Source organism: Drosophila kikkawai, chromosome X (genome assembly GCF_030179895.1).
Source record: "Drosophila kikkawai strain 14028-0561.14 chromosome X, DkikHiC1v2, whole genome shotgun sequence".
Taxonomy (NCBI): Eukaryota; Metazoa; Arthropoda; class Insecta; order Diptera; family Drosophilidae; genus Drosophila; species Drosophila kikkawai.
In genome coordinates this window covers 15,991,589-16,009,235 of record NC_091733.1, presented here as the reverse complement: position 1 = coordinate 16,009,235, position 17,647 = coordinate 15,991,589, and the positions used below count along the sequence as shown (strand labels likewise).

At 37.3% G+C, this 17,647-nt stretch overlaps 3 protein-coding genes and 1 long non-coding RNA gene across 8 annotated transcripts; 3 read left to right on the top strand and 1 right to left on the bottom strand.

Annotated features, from left to right (window-relative positions):
• The first annotated feature begins 4,532 nt into the window (after positions 1-4,532).
• On the top strand, positions 4,533-8,652 carry Syx4 (Syntaxin 4). Of its 5 annotated transcripts, none has more exons than XM_017174587.3 (8): positions 4,533-4,617; positions 5,029-5,240; positions 6,062-6,319; positions 7,359-7,452; positions 7,516-7,758; positions 7,850-7,923; positions 8,148-8,396; positions 8,454-8,652. In XM_017174587.3, exons 2-8 carry the CDS (start codon positions 5,211-5,213, stop codon positions 8,523-8,525), a joined length of 1,020 nt encoding a protein of 339 aa, XP_017030076.1. In that variant the 5' UTR covers positions 4,533-4,617; positions 5,029-5,210; the 3' UTR covers positions 8,526-8,652. The 5 variants fall into 5 exon arrangements, with proteins under 5 accessions (XP_017030076.1, XP_017030075.1, XP_017030074.1 ...); XM_017174586.3 differs by having other exon boundaries at positions 4,551-4,886; XM_017174585.3 differs by having other exon boundaries at positions 4,551-5,240.
• A 974-nt stretch (positions 8,653-9,626) lies between these two features.
• On the top strand, positions 9,627-13,918 carry crm (cramped chromatin regulator). Its single transcript, XM_017174776.3, has 7 exons — positions 9,627-9,742; positions 9,926-10,464; positions 10,526-10,729; positions 10,785-12,364; positions 12,464-12,827; positions 12,949-13,100; positions 13,162-13,918. The coding sequence occupies exons 2-7, from the start codon at positions 9,966-9,968 to the stop codon at positions 13,261-13,263; spliced, it is 2,901 nt and encodes a 966-aa protein (XP_017030265.1). The 5' UTR covers positions 9,627-9,742; positions 9,926-9,965; the 3' UTR covers positions 13,264-13,918.
• Positions 13,919-14,299: 381 nt separating this feature from the next.
• On the bottom strand, positions 14,300-15,933 carry LOC108080026 (zinc finger protein 311). The gene is made up of 2 exons (XM_017174600.3): positions 15,154-15,933; positions 14,300-15,091 (listed from the first exon to the last, which is right to left on the bottom strand). Exons 1-2 carry the CDS (start codon positions 15,829-15,831, stop codon positions 14,462-14,464), a joined length of 1,308 nt encoding a protein of 435 aa, XP_017030089.1. The 5' UTR covers positions 15,832-15,933; the 3' UTR covers positions 14,300-14,461.
• Positions 15,934-16,570: 637 nt separating this feature from the next.
• On the top strand, positions 16,571-17,533 carry LOC108080035 (uncharacterized). The gene is made up of 2 exons (XR_001770896.3): positions 16,571-16,721; positions 17,090-17,533. It is a non-coding gene; the product is annotated as an uncharacterized lncRNA (long non-coding RNA).
• The last annotated feature ends 114 nt before the right edge of the window (positions 17,534-17,647 follow it).

The following is a 17,647-nucleotide window of genomic DNA, read 5'->3' as shown; positions in this document are numbered from 1 at the left end:
TTTTTTTTCTTCATAAAAATTATAATAAGCTCAAAACGAAACAAAATCAAATTGTATTTAAATAATAATAAAAATCCTTGAAAAAATACAAAAACATACCTCCCCAATAAAAAACTCTCAAAGCAAACTAACGAAATTTGCTTATAAATTATGCTTAATTAGTGCAAAAGCTCCATTTGATGACTCAGAGTAATAAAAAGGAAACTTAATTTCCCAAAAATTTCGTCACATATCGCATTACTCATACGACCCATTGGCTCACAGCTAAATTCATGGCGTTGCCAAAAGGAGCAGAGCAGGGTCCAGGTTCACCAGCTTAATTAAAACATAAACCAGGAGCATAAACAAATGAATAATTCACATTATGTTGAAGGAACCTCACACTGCTCCTCCCCCTGCTCCTCACCCTGCTGCTTCCTCTCCTAGCAAACATCCCACGACCCCGAACCAACCACCAAAGCCAAACACTTACCCTGACCGCAACTAGACAAAAATTTGCATTAGCCAAAAATGTATGGGGGGGGGACGAAAAAAAAAACAACAAAAAAAAGAGGAGAGAGTAGAAAAAGGGAACTTTTTTCGGGTTTGTGGTTTTCGCTGTTGGTGTGACTTTTATGCAAATGGAAAACGAAAAATATGAAATTTCGTTGCATAGTTTCGGGCACGCATTTAAATTGGTGCGGATCATGTATATATATCTATATATGCATATAGAGTATAGCCATGCACCGCTTCGATCCTTGCCATCCACTTGCAACATGCCTTAAAGGCTTTAAAAGCAATTTGTCTGCGTTTTTTAATACCCTTTCAGGGTATTCTAGTTTTAGTTAGAGGTTTGTAACGCAGTGAAGGAGTCATTTGCGGCTGTTCTTGTTCAATATCAGGAGACGCGTCGATCTAGCCATGTCAGAAAGAAATATAATTGTTACTAAAATCTAAATTAATTATAAATAAAATATTAGAAAATTGTACTTATATTTTGAACTAATTTTCAAAGGGACTAAAATTGTTTAAACTTAAGAAATATATTACTATTAAATTCTAAAATCTAAACTAATTACAAATAAAATATGGGAAAATTGTACTTATATTTTAACAAATTTTTAAGGGGATTACAATTTTTTTTTAATTAAAGAAATAAATTGACTTAAGATTAATGCGTTTTTGACTTAAAAATAATACATTTTCTTGATCTATTTCCAAACTGCAAGAGTATACAAACTTCTACTTTATGAATTTAGCTTTATTACTTTTTCTTTTTTATTTTTTAAGTTAAATTTTTCGATATTTTGCGTTGCTAAAATTTGCGGTGAAGGTGAAAGGGTATATTGTATGGAAAAACGTTCTCTAAAATTTATAAATATTTTAAATAAGTATAGTTCAGAAAAATAAGATGATAAAATACTATTTAATATCCTAATTTAACCTATTTTCCTTGTTTTCTTTTTAAAGTTTACCAAAATATTGAAGAGAATTGAATACAGGGTATCTCAGTCTAGCAATTTCTAGCAAACTCCCTGCAACCTCTATTATTTATTAGCTTTTTTTTATTTTTATTGTTTGCTTTTTTATTTTTTTTTTACTAGAAACATTCCGCGTGAGAGGTACACACATATATTTTGGTAGTTTTTTGAGGCGTGCGAATTTAATCAAAAGTCAAAAAGCGCACACACACGATGGGGATAAGAACTCGCTCCAATTTGGTAGAATTTTCCACGATTTTCATTTCACGTTTGATGCGTGCGCCCCTCTGACCCAAATAAAAAAAAAATAAAAACAACAAGAAAGCCAAACAGAAAATAACAGCAGGAGACGGGGAGGAGCCCACAAAAAGACTCATCAAAAACTCATAAATTTGCAATTTTCGACACATGACAAAACAAATTGTAAACAAAAGAAAAGCTACAGGCGAAAGAAAACTAGCGACAAAAAAAATGAAGAGAGGGAGAAGGAAGGGACAATAAACTTGACTACCTATGACAATATTGTCTTTTTTGTCCCGGCCTCGTTTTATTTTCCAACTCAATCAATGAAACAAAGGCGTAAAAAAGGCGTTAAGCTGCAACATCGCGAGGGAGATATATTTTGGGGAAAATGGGAAAATAGTTGGGAGATATAGTAAGCAATATTTAGGGCAAGTTCTACTAGTTAGAAAATTCAATAAATTATTTTAAAGGGTTAATAAAATTTATATAAATTTAAAAATTAAGTTCTCATTGGTTAAAACTGGCAGGAAGAAAAATGTGAATAAAAATTCAGTTAATGGGTAAAATATTTACTTAATATTATTATAATATATATATATATATATATTATTGTTATATTTAATTTATATAATTACTATATATTATTATTATATATTATATACAAAAACTGGCATTAATATATTATTCTAAAAAATCAATAATAATAATAATATTAATAAATATTTTTAAAAATAATAATATTAATAAGATAATAATATAATGAAATAGTTATATATATTTATATTTTTAAGTATAATTAAAAAATATACAAAAATTTAGGAATTATTAAATTAAATGAATATTATAATTCATACATTTTTATTTTATTTATTTTTTTTATTTACATATGTATTTATTATACCTCACATAAAAATACTTATAAATAAATAAACAAAATTGTTGAATTGCTGAAAATGTATTGTATGCCATTTCTCTGCTTTTAAGTTAAATTGAAATTGGCATTGTTGTGAATTTATTGTTATTTCTTTATATGCATGCATGCTATACAATATCACCATTGAGTCAGTCTATATATATATATACATATAAATATGTATATATATATATATATACGGATGCATGAATTCCAACCAATTAAATGACTCCCAATCCCCAGCAAAAATCGCGAATGAATCAAAACTTATTTTGCAAGCAGTTAATGAATCGAAAAGGTGGATGACATTAAGAGTGTCACATAATACCCTTAAGAGTTTATCAGATAAGTGGGTCTGGGTGTTATAGTATGTCAATCTGTAACTTGAACTTGACAATAAAAATATTGGGGAACTTTAGAAAAATATAGTTGTTTGGTTTTTTTGTGATTTATTCGTATTATTTTTTAACCTTTTTTGTAGTAATTTGTTGTTAATTTGTAATATACATACATATGGGGGAATTTTGTAAGCTTTGTTTTTCAACTGCGAATACAACAATAAGAACAATTAGTTTGCGTTGAAAAAAATGTGAATAAGTTACCTTAATACCCTATACTATAAATATTTAATAATTATTATTAGTAAATAAATATTATTGAGCCATAATTAATATTAATAAATAAATTTGTTAATACTAATACCTTGGCAATAGGTAAAATGAAAAAAAGACAATTGCAAAATTGAATTAACAGAAAACCTTAAGAAATATTTTAAGCCGCTTTACTTTTTTTATTTAAACATTAATATATTTTGTTTTTATTATAATTTGCTTTGCAAACAAAGTAAACTTATAAATATAAACATTTAAATAATTAAGACAATTTTAAATTAATTTTAAAAATACCTAAAGCCTTGGTTAAAGCTTAAAATTCTTTCAAATATAGCTAAGAACTAAACTAACCTTGACCTACATCAACATGTGACCCATTGATACCCTGGAAAATGCATATATGCGGTATTATAGCTAAGAAAACGAACCGAAAGCCACAATAGAAAAAGTTCAACTAATTAGCGCAAGTGACTTTTGAACGTTGTCGTTTTTTTTTTCTATTTATTTATACTTTATTGTTGCTGTTGTTGTTGTTGTTGTTGGCGTCAATTGAACAGCGGAATGGAGCGTGAAAAAAAAGAATACAACAATGCCGTCAGAAGATGGCTTGTAAAAATATTTACCATATACAAAGTAATAATAATAATAAAGAGCAATTAACACATTTTTCCTCCAAAGCGCTCTCTCAACCAGTTTTCATTTCGGGGGCAAAAGACGATTTATTCGTTTTATTCGGAGAAATACAAAAAAGTGGATCGCAACTAACTACACATAATATAATACGAGTCTTCATCTTTATCACTCTCTCACAAACACACAAACATAAATGCAGATTACAGTGTAGCCTGAGTACAGGGTTCAGCATAAACTTTGATCATCTTGTACAATTATTAGTTATTTATTTTATTAATTTTATTAAATTAAGTTAATAAATATCTATTGATGAGTTCAAATATTATATATTTTGTAATTTAGATAAGTCTTAAAAACTGTAAAAAATCCCAGAGCATTACCTTCTTTACCGCTCTTGCGATCCTTAGAATTCCCAAGTGGTTCTAGTTCATATTGAAGATTAACCTTTGTCTCTCCTAATTACCAGGCTTCCTCACATTTATAATATTTATATAATTCTTGGATATATTATTAAACACTAGTACGTATCTATAAGATACCTTCTAACAATTTAAATTCAGCACGAGGGCTCACTGTACACATACAGGGCTGCTTTGCTGTCTTTAATCTTTTTGAATTGAAAGAAATCTCGGCGCGACTTGTCGAGGCTCTCAGTTCTCAACGGCCGGCGTCGATTTTTCAGTTCGAAAACGAATGCGGCGCCGTGAACACAAAGGGAATCCATTACCGATAAATCGAATAAATCAATGCAAAAGTAACATTTTTTTTAAATATAATAAAATAAAGAATCTTATAGGTTGCATGTATCTTATAGATTGGCATGTGCAAAAGTGTAAAAAGTGTAAAAAGTGTAATGAAGCCTGGAGAGAGAAGTGCAAATAAAGAGAGCTGCTAATAAATTGCAACTAAGGTGATCAGTGATAACTTCTCTCCGCCGCTCTCTCCGGCTCTCTCGCTCTTTTGAAGGGCATTCCCCGTGAATTTTTTTCGGCTGCTCTTATCGAAAACTCGCTAGCTGATAAGGTTTGATAACAGATAAGGTGGCGGTTCTCTGTTCTCACCTCTCTCGTCTCTGCTCCCATTGCTCACCTCCTCTCTCTCTCTCTCTCGCTTTTCCTTTCGCGCGTCAATCGTATTCTCTCATTGTCCGTTAAATCGCGAACAGCTGTTGAAAGCAAGTGGCTGCAAACAAAGCTCAAGAGTGCAGCAACAAAAACAAAAAGGAAATTCACAAGTCGCTGAAAGTGGAACGCAACAAGAATATATTATTTAAAATAAAAAAAAAACAAAAAAAACTTAAAATTTATATAGCACATATATAAAAAAGAGGAGAGAAAACCAGCCACAATGGGAAGAGATCGAATGCCGGAGCTTTTGGTAAGTGGAGCAAATGCAAAAGCAAAAGAAAATATGAGGTAACTGCTAATTAGCTATGTGCACAGTGGCATTTAATTTTAGAAGAGACTAAAAACTACTTTAGTATTTATCTAGATATATACTTTGGGATTCTTAATGATCCGTTTATGTTTATCGTCCAGATAAACTGACTGTTAACAAAGCTTCAAGCTGTTAAAGATTTATACCCTCAAATAAACTGACCGTTAAAAGTCTACACAATAAAGTATAGAATTTTGTAGCTCAAAGTCAAGTTTTTCTATGTTTGTTTAATGTTTATCGGCCAGATAAACTAACTGTCAACAAGCACAGAATATTTTTTTAAAAATGTAAGAAGCTGTTACCAGAAATCTGGACCCACTGTTCCGTTCTTAACAATCCGCTCACAATTTCTCACAATTTTTCGCCTTGGTTTCGCCGCCACTATTTCGACTTCAAGAATCGCGGGGTTTTTGGGCAGGGGTGTGCTAAGCATTTATCAGATTGTCCAGAGATAAGGGCGATAATGTGGCCCACACATCACACTTGCGCCACCCGACCCCCGCGGACGCGTCCTTGCCACCCACCAGCGATATGCCCATTTAGCACTAAGTGAATTTCAGTACTGAAGTCATTTTTATTGTTCATTTACACCGCGCCAGATTGGGAACAGAAAAATAAATATATATATAAAATGTACAAACACCACAGTTGGTAGTTTCTATTTATTGTTTTTTTTGTTTTCTCGCAGTTTTTCACTGCAGTTCGTTAGGATCGGATGGATATATTTTAAATAGTTTCGTTTCTTTCCCGACCTTTTTTAGCGCTCGTTGAGCTCGAACTCGAACTCGAACTCCTCGTCCAACGGTTCCCTGCTCCTGAACGTGTACAGTGGAACCACAGAATTCAAGACCAGCACAGGCCCAGGCGGCACCGGAAATAGCTACACCATATCCGGTCATAATAATAATAATAATAATACAAATACTAATAACAACAATAACAATAGTGGCGACAGCAAGGATCGGGCCAGCACCAAAATGTCTCAATATGGCTCGAATGTGGATGATATTCTCAATCCGGTGAGTTGTATTATTTTTTAATATAAAATATATAATTAATATATATTTAAGAAGAATTAAGCTTAACAACTTTTGGTATTAAACTAAATATATTTAAAAAAAATGTTTGCTATTCTATCCGTTTGTTGATATTTTATCGTTTATTTGTGTAAATATTTTTAATAAATAATCTTTATAAAATCTTTATAAATCTTTAGCTATTTATAAGTATTATTATAATAATAATATATATAAATTGTATATCTTTCTAAGCGTGGGAATCGTAGAATATCTCTCCCTGTCTCTGTGTTTTTATTTTTTTTTCAGTAAGCTCCGTAAGTTTTATGAATCAGCTGTATTACTCAATATGGCAAAAACTCGTGATAAGTGTAGGGGAAAAAATCGCTTTTTCAATTAAATATGTTTGTTGTGATTACGAAAAGTTCGAGAGGGAGCGAAAGATATAGAAAATAGAGCGAGAGGTAGGTCTCACATAGAAATTGAGAAAAAGTCACGCCCATTCATTCCCATTAATGGGGGGGGGGTTTTTTTTTTTTTGACTCTCCATAAAAAATGTAAACAAATAATTTGCGCTTGGCAACCGACAGAGAATTTTCGTAAGATTTAAGAAACAGGTTTTAGGAAAAGGTAAAAAAAAAGAAACTAAACAATAATATTATTAGTACTAGATATAGTTTCAATACTCTTATTTTATTCTAAAAAATAATGAAAATAAGAACACTTATTATTCTTAAATATAGCATAAACTATTACTTTCTTGTTGTGTTTATTTTTATTTTACATTTCAATTACTTTATTATTATAATTAACTTCTTTATACTAATATTTCAAGGTTGTGTATTATATATTATAATAGTTATTAGATGTTTTTTAGTTTTTAATAATAATAATAAGACGTCTGAAACATATATAATTTAAATTTATATACATTTCCTTACCCTAATTAATATATTTTATATAAGCTTATTAAATAATTTTACCTAACCCCAATTAATATATTTTTATTATAAGCTTATTAAATACTTTTAATTACTTCCAGTACTCGGAGATTCGCCAGCAACTCGCTCACATTGCCGCCAATTTGGAGGCGATGAACCGCATGACCCAAACTATTAATCTGCGAACGTTTAACGGTGAGCATGAATAATAAATGAATAAGTATTGGCAAATATTAAGATTTAATTTTTTACTTTTAGAGAACGAAATGGGTGAGTTGCACAGTAAAAATCTGCGGTTGGGCAATCAGCTTATGACGCGATTCAAGGACTTTAAGGCAAATCTTCCGGCGGAGAATGACTACAGCTTGGAGGCCAGAATGAAAAGAACCCTGTTCTATGGTCTCCACCAGACCTTTATAAATCTTTGGCATAAAAACGAACTTTTCCTGCAGAACTACGAGTTCAAGGTGAAAAAGAATCTGCGTTTGCATTCCAAAATAAGTAAGTATTTGAAGAGTTTGGTTTGAAATAAATACAATCCTTTCATTGTTTTGATAACATTTATAATGTAATCATTATTTTTATTTTGCAGTCAACTCAGAGGCCAGCGAACAAGAGATCGAGTTACTCATTGAAAACAAAACAACGAAGCTCTTTGTGGACAATGTGAGTTGATTTAACTTATTACAGAAAATAATATTTCCGAATTTTTAAGAGCAAATCAAAAATGAAGACTAAAAAAGAATAACTAAGGATATTTAGGTTCATTGGCATTCTAATTAATTCTTGATGAATCTTGAGACAAAAAAAAATATTCAAGAGATTAATTGAATAATAATTAATTCTAATTTATATAATCTAAAAAAAAAAATCATTTGATTTTCTTTCAGATCCTTCAAGAAACGGAAAAGGAACGCCAGACACTGCGCGATCTAATGGACAGATTCAATGAGCTGCGTCGCCTGGAGAAGTCCATTGAGGAGGTTCACGCCCTGTTCATGCGTATCCAGACCCTGGTCCTGGAGCAGAGCGAGACGATCCAGCGGGTTGAGTTCCATGCCCAGCAGGCCACCTTGTATGTGGACAAGGGTGCCGACGAACTGGACCAGGCGGAGAAGCACCAGAAGAGAGCGCGCAAGGTAAAGTATTTACATTTGAAATAAATAATTAATTAATTCATTCATTTTTATTTGCAGAAAAAAATAATGCTCATTGTGATACTTGCGGTCGTGTTGTTAGTATTACTTCTCGTTGGTATTTATTTGTGATGTAAATGTGACATTTAATTATATTATTACATTTTTTTTTTTTTTTGTATATTATTAAGCTATAAATTTAAGGAAATAAACTAAAAGATAAAAAGACATTGATGTTTATCGAATTAAAAAAAAGAAACGGTTTTGTTAATTAAAATTGGGATGTGTTCATATAAAAATTTAAATTAATCAAGTTGGCCACAGTTTCTATCGATAGGCCAAACGAAATCGATTGCTCTATCTTCACCTTGGCCATCACTAATTGTTTATTATCGTTAGTATGTTTCCGAAATGGTTCATTCGGTTTCCAGCTTCATTGGGGATAAGTTGTCCACTCTCTTATTTTATTTTAATTTGTTTAAGTTTTATTTTTTGTTTAATTTAAAAAGTCTTATTTTTGCATTTCATTTTCTTTGTTTTTTTCTGATGTCAATTCAATTTATCAAAGTCTTCTTGTAAGATTTTTAATTCAAATTGCTTTAGGTTACAATCGAATCGAATAAAGTTTCGTTTTTTTGTTTGTTTTTTAAGACTTCATTTATTTATTTAATTATTTTATTTCTAAAGTTTTATTTCTACATGTAAAGTCGTTATTTTCCGCCATTTTGTATGTCAAATTTGTTGTCTCTGACATTCCTAATTTTTTGCATTTTTTTTTTTTTTAATTTTTAGATTTATTTTTGGTTTCAGGATCTGCCAGCTGATATCGCTTTATTTTTTACTTTTAAGTTTAAATTTTATTTGTTTACAATTGCATCGAATAGAGGATTTGTTTTACTTATTTATTTTTATTTTCTTCTATTTTTGCCATTGCTGTCTGCCAGCTAATAATTCTTTATTTAAAATTCAAGTTTTTGCAGTTTATATTAAATTAACTTTTAAGAATTTTATATTAAATTTTTTAAAGAATTTTATATTTTATATTAAATTTTTTTTTAAGAAGTCTAGGTAAATACTGAAAATACACAACAATTATTCGGCAGTTCTTCTTATTTATTTGGTAAATTTATTTATTTTAAAAAATTAATTTCGAGTTATCTATGCCGGGCTAGAGTGACCAGGCATTGGGACCTTTATCCTTTGCTCCGCGATTTTAGTACATTTTGATTGAAGGAATTTTCTGTTTCCACACTGCGGTCACACCGTTTCAATTTATACTATAAAGTTTCTGGTTAATAACTTTTTTTATTACAAAGCCATGCATTTTTCCACGCCTGAAGTGAACTAAGGTAAGCCTATTTAGGTTCCCCGAGGACTGGACATCTCGTCCAGCAGGAGAGCGGAGGGCAGGAAGTCATCCGCTGGGCGGACGACGCGGAAAAGCGACAATAACAAACCAACCCCGGGCGCCATTTTTGCTGAATTCCGAGAGGACTACGCAGTAATTAACTGCATCCTGATCCCCATTGCAGGCGGGGACTCGGATTCGGATACGGATTTGTTGTGGCCAACATGGAGGACCCGTGCAAGCCGCCGCCCCCGGCAGTTTCCCACGACGAAGATTCGCAGCCGAATGCTGCCAGGGGAGTGCACTTTAAGCTGCAGCCGGAGGAGGAGCTTCTTGGCTCAGTGACCACCCACAATTGCCCGGGAACGCGGGCCAGCGCTCGCGTTATCCAGAAGATGAAGCAGGACCAGACCAGGCCTATGACGCCGCCGCCCAGCGAGCGGGAGCATAACAAAAAGGAGGAGAAGGCCGCCCAGAAGACACCGTCGCAGCTGAAGGCGGGCGGGAATGGGAAGACTACCTGGACGAATATAGAACGCAATTGCTTCTTCGATGCCCTCAACGAGTTTGGCAAGGACTTCGAAGCGGTGGCCAACTGCATCAATGCCAAGCTGAAGCGTCGCAATGCCAGCAGCGACTACAGCTTCAAGACAAAGGATCAGGTGCGCCAGCACTACTACCAGACCTATCACAAGATCTGCAAGTATGTGCGATATTCAGAAGGTGAGTCCTGAAGACGGAGCTACCTTTTCCCGACATCTATCACCTCTCCTCCTTCTTTTAGAGCTCAAAAAGCCCGCCCAGGAGCTGTACACCTTGATCAACTACGGCGAGATGCGCCGGAAGCTGCAGTTCCTCACCGAGAAGCACTTCATGAAGCTGAAGCAGCTGGTTTACCAGGGACAAATCACAGTTCGCTGCAAGGGCAAGAACATACGCATCAAGACGCCATCCTGCAAGGCACTCCGCCGGCTGAATCAACTGGATGGTGAGTGGATATAAGCTATAGGCATTTCCAAACCTAACTCTCGAAACCCACTTAGATTCCCTTGAGGATATAAGGCTGCCCAGCAAGGTGGAGGTGCTGGTGACGCCCGCCAATATGGAGGCCTTTGGCCGCGTCCAATCCTTGGCCCAGAATCCACGCGGCAGGATTATTGTACCGCTGCACAAGAAGCTCATCGGTTTCATCAAAACGTTCGAGTACAAGTGGCGCAGTGCCAATCAGCGTTTGAATGAGGAAAAGTCTAGCTTTGGTTCAGTACCCGCTGCTGCTCCTGCTCCTGCTCCTGCTGGTGACCCGGAGCCATTAGCTTCACCCTCACCAGTGGCCTCACTGGATCCCTCGCTGTGCTTCCAGCCGCGACCTGGCGTGGCCATCCATCGTCCCCTGCTGAGCATCACCGCCTATTTGAGCAGTATCAACATTTGTCTCTCCGCCTACGAGGAACGTTTGGGCTTCAAGGTGCGCAGCGAGACATTGGGCAATCTGCCAGGGATTCCGGTCAATGCCAGCAAGAGGCCCAGGACAGAAAGTGGATCCGAGAAGCGTTCACCGGAATCGAAGAAGCCCAAGTCGGGCAACAGTCCGGCGTTGGAGAAGAGCCTGGACGAGGTGGGAAATCATCATCACGTAAAGCTCGAGAATAGCAGCGGCGATGAATTGGGCGAGGAGATACAGGAGTTCCTGGGGGATCTGGAGGCGGCCGCAGCAGCTCAAACTCTAAACACAAATTCAGTTACAGCCGAAATGGCAGACACAACGGAGCCACTCATGGACTCGGATCCTTGTGCCTCACAAATCTCTCCCCTGCTCACCCAGCCTCCTGCTGCCGCCCCACCGCCAGCTCCCGTCACCCCGGCCTCTGCTCCCGTTCTGGCCCGTTCCAAGAGAAAGGAAGCCAAAGAAGCAGCAGCCGCCGCCCAGGCACGCAATTTTAAGCCTCTGCTCAGCGATGAGATCCTAAAGAGAATCCGCAAGGGCTGGACAGTGGCAAATGCGGCGGATATAACCATTGGTGACCTGTATGTGGTCCTGGGTCAGGACTCGAAGCTGGAGCTGGAGTATTACTGGTGTGAAATGGAGAACATGCCGCCGCCGCCGCCAGTGGGCTCGAATTCCATAACAAACTTGTCTTCCACCTCCAACTCCTCCTCCTCGTCCTCCAATGTGGCCACCCAAACGGGCAGCAGCTCCTCATCCTCATCCTCCTCCAGCAGTCTTCAAATTGCCACCTCTTCCACCACCACCACCACCACCAACACCAACAACAACAACAATAATAATAGCAACCCCTTGATCACCGCCACCAGCTCTTTGCCCTATAATCCCAACGACTGTGATAGCGTGGAGCGCGTCAAGGCCGTCACCACATCCTCGGTGAGCAACAAGCTAAAGCATCTGCTCCTGGTGGCCAATCTCAGCGAGCGTGTACGCAAGCGTCAGTGCAACTGCGGGCATACCTGCGACCGGAAACGTGACCTAATGACCAAAGCCCAGCAGCTGGCGGATGCCTCAGCTGCCGGGGGAATCGGGATGGATGGTGGCAACTTTCGGACACCCATGCTGCCGGTTAGGCGGCCCATAGCCAACATCATAGATCCTGTAAGGCAGCTGTCGGCGGTGAGTTATCATGATTTATTTTAAAATTTTAATTTAATTTATAAATGCATGAGAAAATATTCTCTTAAACGTTGAAAAATATCTTCCTTACCCTTCCAGCTCACCCGCCAAAAGATCAGTCGCCAGGTGCTGGTGCAGCGTCGCCTTCTGCCCCCCGCTTCCGTTGGCGGTCGTCCCTACGATCTGCTCAGTGTGCGGCAACTTCATAGCGGCCTCTTTGAACCCATTGATCGCCTTGGAGGCAGCAGTTCCAGTGGTATAAGCTCTGGCTCCAGCCAGAGTCCAGTGCTATCTTCTGGCCAGGCGGCAGGCAACGATACGATACAGGCAATGCAGTTCCTGGACGAGGGCAAGAGTCAGCAGGGTGGAGGCGGTAGGGATATGCCCAATCTGGATTTGTGTGTGGCCACCACCAGTGATGGGAGAACTTTTGCGAATGTTGACGTCCAGGATGAGAGCACAAGTAGGTTGATCAAAGTCTTGAAATATTTTTCTTATTTTAAAATTCAAAGAATTACCTACTGCAAAAGCAGTTTGCTTATTAAAACCACTTGTTAATCCGTTGTATTTTGCTCTTTTTTCAGCTCAAAACTTTTTCCATGGCAGCGTAAGTCCCATGCACTTGCTAAGAGACTCAACCTCCAATGCCCGTTGGCTGGAGGATAACATCAATGACTTCTCGCTAACATCACTGCTGGGGCACCTGGACGAGATTGATGCCACCAGAGATATATTGGTGGGTACAAATTTAAATCAACTCTTAGGAAATTTCATATATTTTTTGTTTATTTCAACAGGATCCCTCATCCAGCATGTCGGTGATCAGTGAGAGCAGCGTGGACTTTCGGCACAAGTTCCAGGAGATTGCCGCCCTGCTGCAGCAGCAGGAGAAGGATTAGCAGCGATAACACATCCATGTGTGCCTCCATAACATGTTTTTTCCCCCTCATTTTTTTTATGAATTGTTTCTGCTTGTTTTTAAAAACTCACTGATATTATGCATCATCCCACTTGTTACATATATATTTATGTGATCCTTGTGATCTATTCTCATATTATGTCTCTGCCAAGTATTATAGGAAGCACTCACATTGTCTAAAAATTAAACATATATATATATTTATTTATATATTAAGTTTATAAATGAACCGATAGGAAGGATAACTCTTATATTAATAATTTGTCCTGTATTATTTTTCTTACTCCAATCAAAGCAAAGAACTTATTATCCTAAAAGCTTAATATTTTGTTTGTTTCCGCACTCCTCCAAATTGATTTTCTTGTAGCTTTTAAGGTCGGTTCAAAGTAGTTTGTAGGTCATTAAAAAACGCAAAAACAAAACACCAATCAGAACTTCCATGTGTTTTTAGCATCCAAAACAAACTCCTCCTTGTTAATGATATATCCATAACTATATATAGTGTATGATGGGGAGCACAGGAACAACATTTAGTTCTAGAGCGTATGTATTTTGTAACTGTCTAACACTTGGAACTTGTTATATTAATTAACACGAGGAAAAGCCGAAAATAAAAAGCAAGCTAAATTCAAAGATTCAAATGTTGTATCATTTTTTCACGGATATACCACTTTACAATCGAAAATATCAAGTTTGATAGGTAAAGATATCGAAAATATATCGTATTTAACTAAAAAGAATATCGATATTATTAAAACTCATTATTTAAAACTCATTTTACCCTAGAAGGGTATTTTAATTTTAGGCAAAGTGTTTGCAACATATATATGCTTGATCAGCATCAACAGCCGAGTCGATCTAGCCATGGCTTCTGTCCGTTTTTACGGAAACAAATTTATATTTATTATAATTTATATTTATTATATTTTATTTTTATTATAATTTATACTTATTATATTTTATATATTTATTTAAAGATTTTTTTTTATTTTTAGGCGAGACTCTAGTTCATTTTTGGCATAGTTAGAAATGTATATGAAATTATCGGAGATTTAAATATCGAAAATATCGATAAACGTTTATATTTTCTCTCAAGAAATTAAATTACCAACTGCGTAAAACTAAATAACCAACATTTTTATAATTAAATTAGATACACTAGATACTCCTCTCTCAGCTCAGCTCTCTGCTTGACCCTCCTCCGCCTGAGCCACCACCTTGCCGCACCTATTTCGCCCCTCCTTATGCAACTGCTGGTGCAAGCCGAGCGAAACCTGCCGCTTAAAGGATTTGCCGCACTCGCCGCAGGCAAACGGCCGGGCACTGCTGTGGACAAGCATGTGGCGATTCAGCTCCGAGGTGCTGCCAAAGCTGCGCTTGTGACACACCTGGCACTGATGCGGCTTCTCCTGGCTGTGGCAGCGCTTGTGGGCAATCAGGTTGCTCGAGTACCGGAAACTCCGGCCGCAGATATCACAGCCATGCGGCTTCTCGCCCGTGTGGGTGAGCATGTGCTTCTTGTAGCCCGACCGCTGGGTCAGTCGCTTCCCGCAAACGGTGCACTCGAAGGGCTTGATGCCGCTGTGGGTGAGCAGGTGAGTGCGGAGCGATGATGCCTGACGGTAAACCTTGCCGCAGGTGGAGCAACGATTCGGATTGTTTGGATCATGTAGCGTCACATGGCCATCGTGGGCGTTGCGCGTCTTAAAGGATTCGCCGCAAATGCGGCAAACGTAGGGCGTGGCAGTGCCATGCAGCTGCATGTGGTACTTGAAGGAGTTGCTGGTGCTCAGCTGCTTGTCGCAGATCTATAAAGTTTGCAGATATTTTAAAGGGAATATATATTAAGATAAAGTTACAGCTAACCAACCTGACACTGCAGGCTGGGGGTTTGAGGTTTCCTGCATTGCTTCCTGCTTATGGCTTTCTTTGGTGGCTTTGGGAGCTCCGAGGACACCTCAAGTGACTCTTCCGCTGGCTCCTCGACAATCTCATAGAGTTCCTCTTCCAATAATTCAGCCTCTACATGGTGTTTTTCGGTAATCTTTGTCCAGTTCTTGGCCAGTTCTTCTCCTTCCATTTGGGTTGACATTGGCTGTCCTTCCTGCTTCCTGCATATCTCCACTTCGACCTCTATCGGGTGCCCTTGCTCCATTTCAAGGTGCTGCTCGTCCAGCACAAAGATGTACTCCTCGCTGAGCATTTCCTCTTTCCCTTTTCCCTGGCTTAAATCCAACTGGCGCTGCCTTAGCTGCTTATCCATGCGGTGAACACTTCGCTTGAACTGCAGCGAAGCCTGCATTTTCACCATGCAGCCGGGGCATATGTGCTGGGGCAGGAAGTGCTCCTTCTCGAGGATCTCCAGGCCGGTGCAGTAGCTCAAAACCTTGGCCAGAGTTGTGACTTTTCCGGCAATAAGGTGCTGACGGAAGAGCGGTAGGCAACTGGAGGATGGCACATTGCAAACACGACAGAGGGCGGCTTCCTGGTGGTTTTGGCAGTGTGACAGGGGGGCTACCGCCAGCTCCACGGGGTTAGCCAGCGACATAGCTCCCAATATTGTCCTTCAGGGATGCCTTGAGTGGGAAATTTGATATTTAATTTGGATCCAAACTTTGTTTGGTTTTTGTTGGTGGCCCGTTTAATAGAGGTGGACCAACACCGATATTAGCAGACATCGGTTTTTCGATTATTTAAAGGTAAATATCGATCAAACATCGATAAAACAGTTACAGTTTAAATATTTCTCTACATTTCTTAGAAGAGCTGGACCCAGTTTCCATTGGCTGACCTGGTAAAATAATCAATGTAATTATATTTTATAATTTCCGTTGCCATAAAAAAGTTAAGTTTCGAATGTTGGCTAAAGATGAATGCTTTCAATACCTTTCCCAACGCTTTGTTATTATCATTTTATATGAATCCCCCATAAAAATAACAATAATTTCATATTTATATTTCAAATAAAATCCCCCTATTAAACCCATTATTCACACTGCTCCCACTTTTCGGTCTAATCGATTTTTAAATCGAATGATTCCCACTTTTATATTTCAAATAAAATCCCCCTATTCACACTGCTCCCGCTATTTTCTGTCTCATCGACTTATCGATTTTTAAGTCGACTGTTTCCCACCTCTATCTGTCAAACTGATAGAAATTTTAAGAGAAAGTGATCTCTCCATTTGCTTTAAAATTCAACTATAAACTATTTAGTGTGGTATGGCTGGTAATTAATCCTCATATTAAGGAATTTAATTAAAATTTAACTAATTTAACTAAAAATGTTGTTTAATTTTAATACTGTTTTCCAACACTAACACACACGCATACACACAAAAGAGTTAATAATTTTTGTGGTATACATACACATCGATTACGCATAACGAGTGGACATTAGTTTAGTTTTTCCTGTTCTAAAATTTAATTTCAAGCTTGGTAAGAGTCTAACCAAAACGGAAACTGTCATAAATAGGTCTAGCCGGGGGGTACAGTTGACAGTTGGTCAAATAAGTGAATACTCATGCCGCAGCCCGTACATACAGTCATCGCTGTTTTGTGACAAACAAAATGGTGGTGACCCATTAATATACCCTTCCTTCCCCGGCTTGCCTTCAGTCTTCAGCTAGCGTCAAGTGAGTGCGGGTCTTGCTCTCGGGATCTTTTCAAAGATTTTCCTTATAAGAAGCACATTTAGTTATTCTTCCCCCTACTTTCTCTTGTGTTTGTGTGTGTGTGTGTGAGATTTTTGAACACGTTGCAATTTATTAATTAAAATTTTTTATCTCATTTTCTCTTCCTTTTAGGGGTCGGAGCGGGGTGGCCATCGATGGGGTAAGAAAAATGGTGTGACTAGCTTGGAGATCGGTTTGCTTCGGCGTAGGAAAGTAGTAATCGAAGCGGACCGTTCAAACCGATTTCCGAAGCAAACAATTTGGGAGTTCAAGTGTTAATTGGACGCTCAGATGAATGAATTAAATATAAAAATACAACAAAATGGTTTCCTTCAACCGAAAAGCTGAGAGATATTGTGTCTTACGACCAGTAAGAACAATACGGTTGACTGAAACCCTAAACAATATATATTGTTTTTATGCAGGACTCGTCTGTCCTGCTGACAACACACACAAAAAAATATGAATTTAAGCAACGTTTTACAAGCCGAAATGAAAAAGGAAACCCAGTCTTATAAGGCATGTAAAATGTTGCAAAATACTCAACATAAGTAACGTTTTACGCGCCTTAACCAATCCAAAAGAATCGAGAAATTGATAAATTTCGTGTGACTAAAATGGAAGTTGTACGAAATTTGACAATTTAAAAAAGGAAAATGAACTCATTTTGTACGTAATTTAACAATTTAA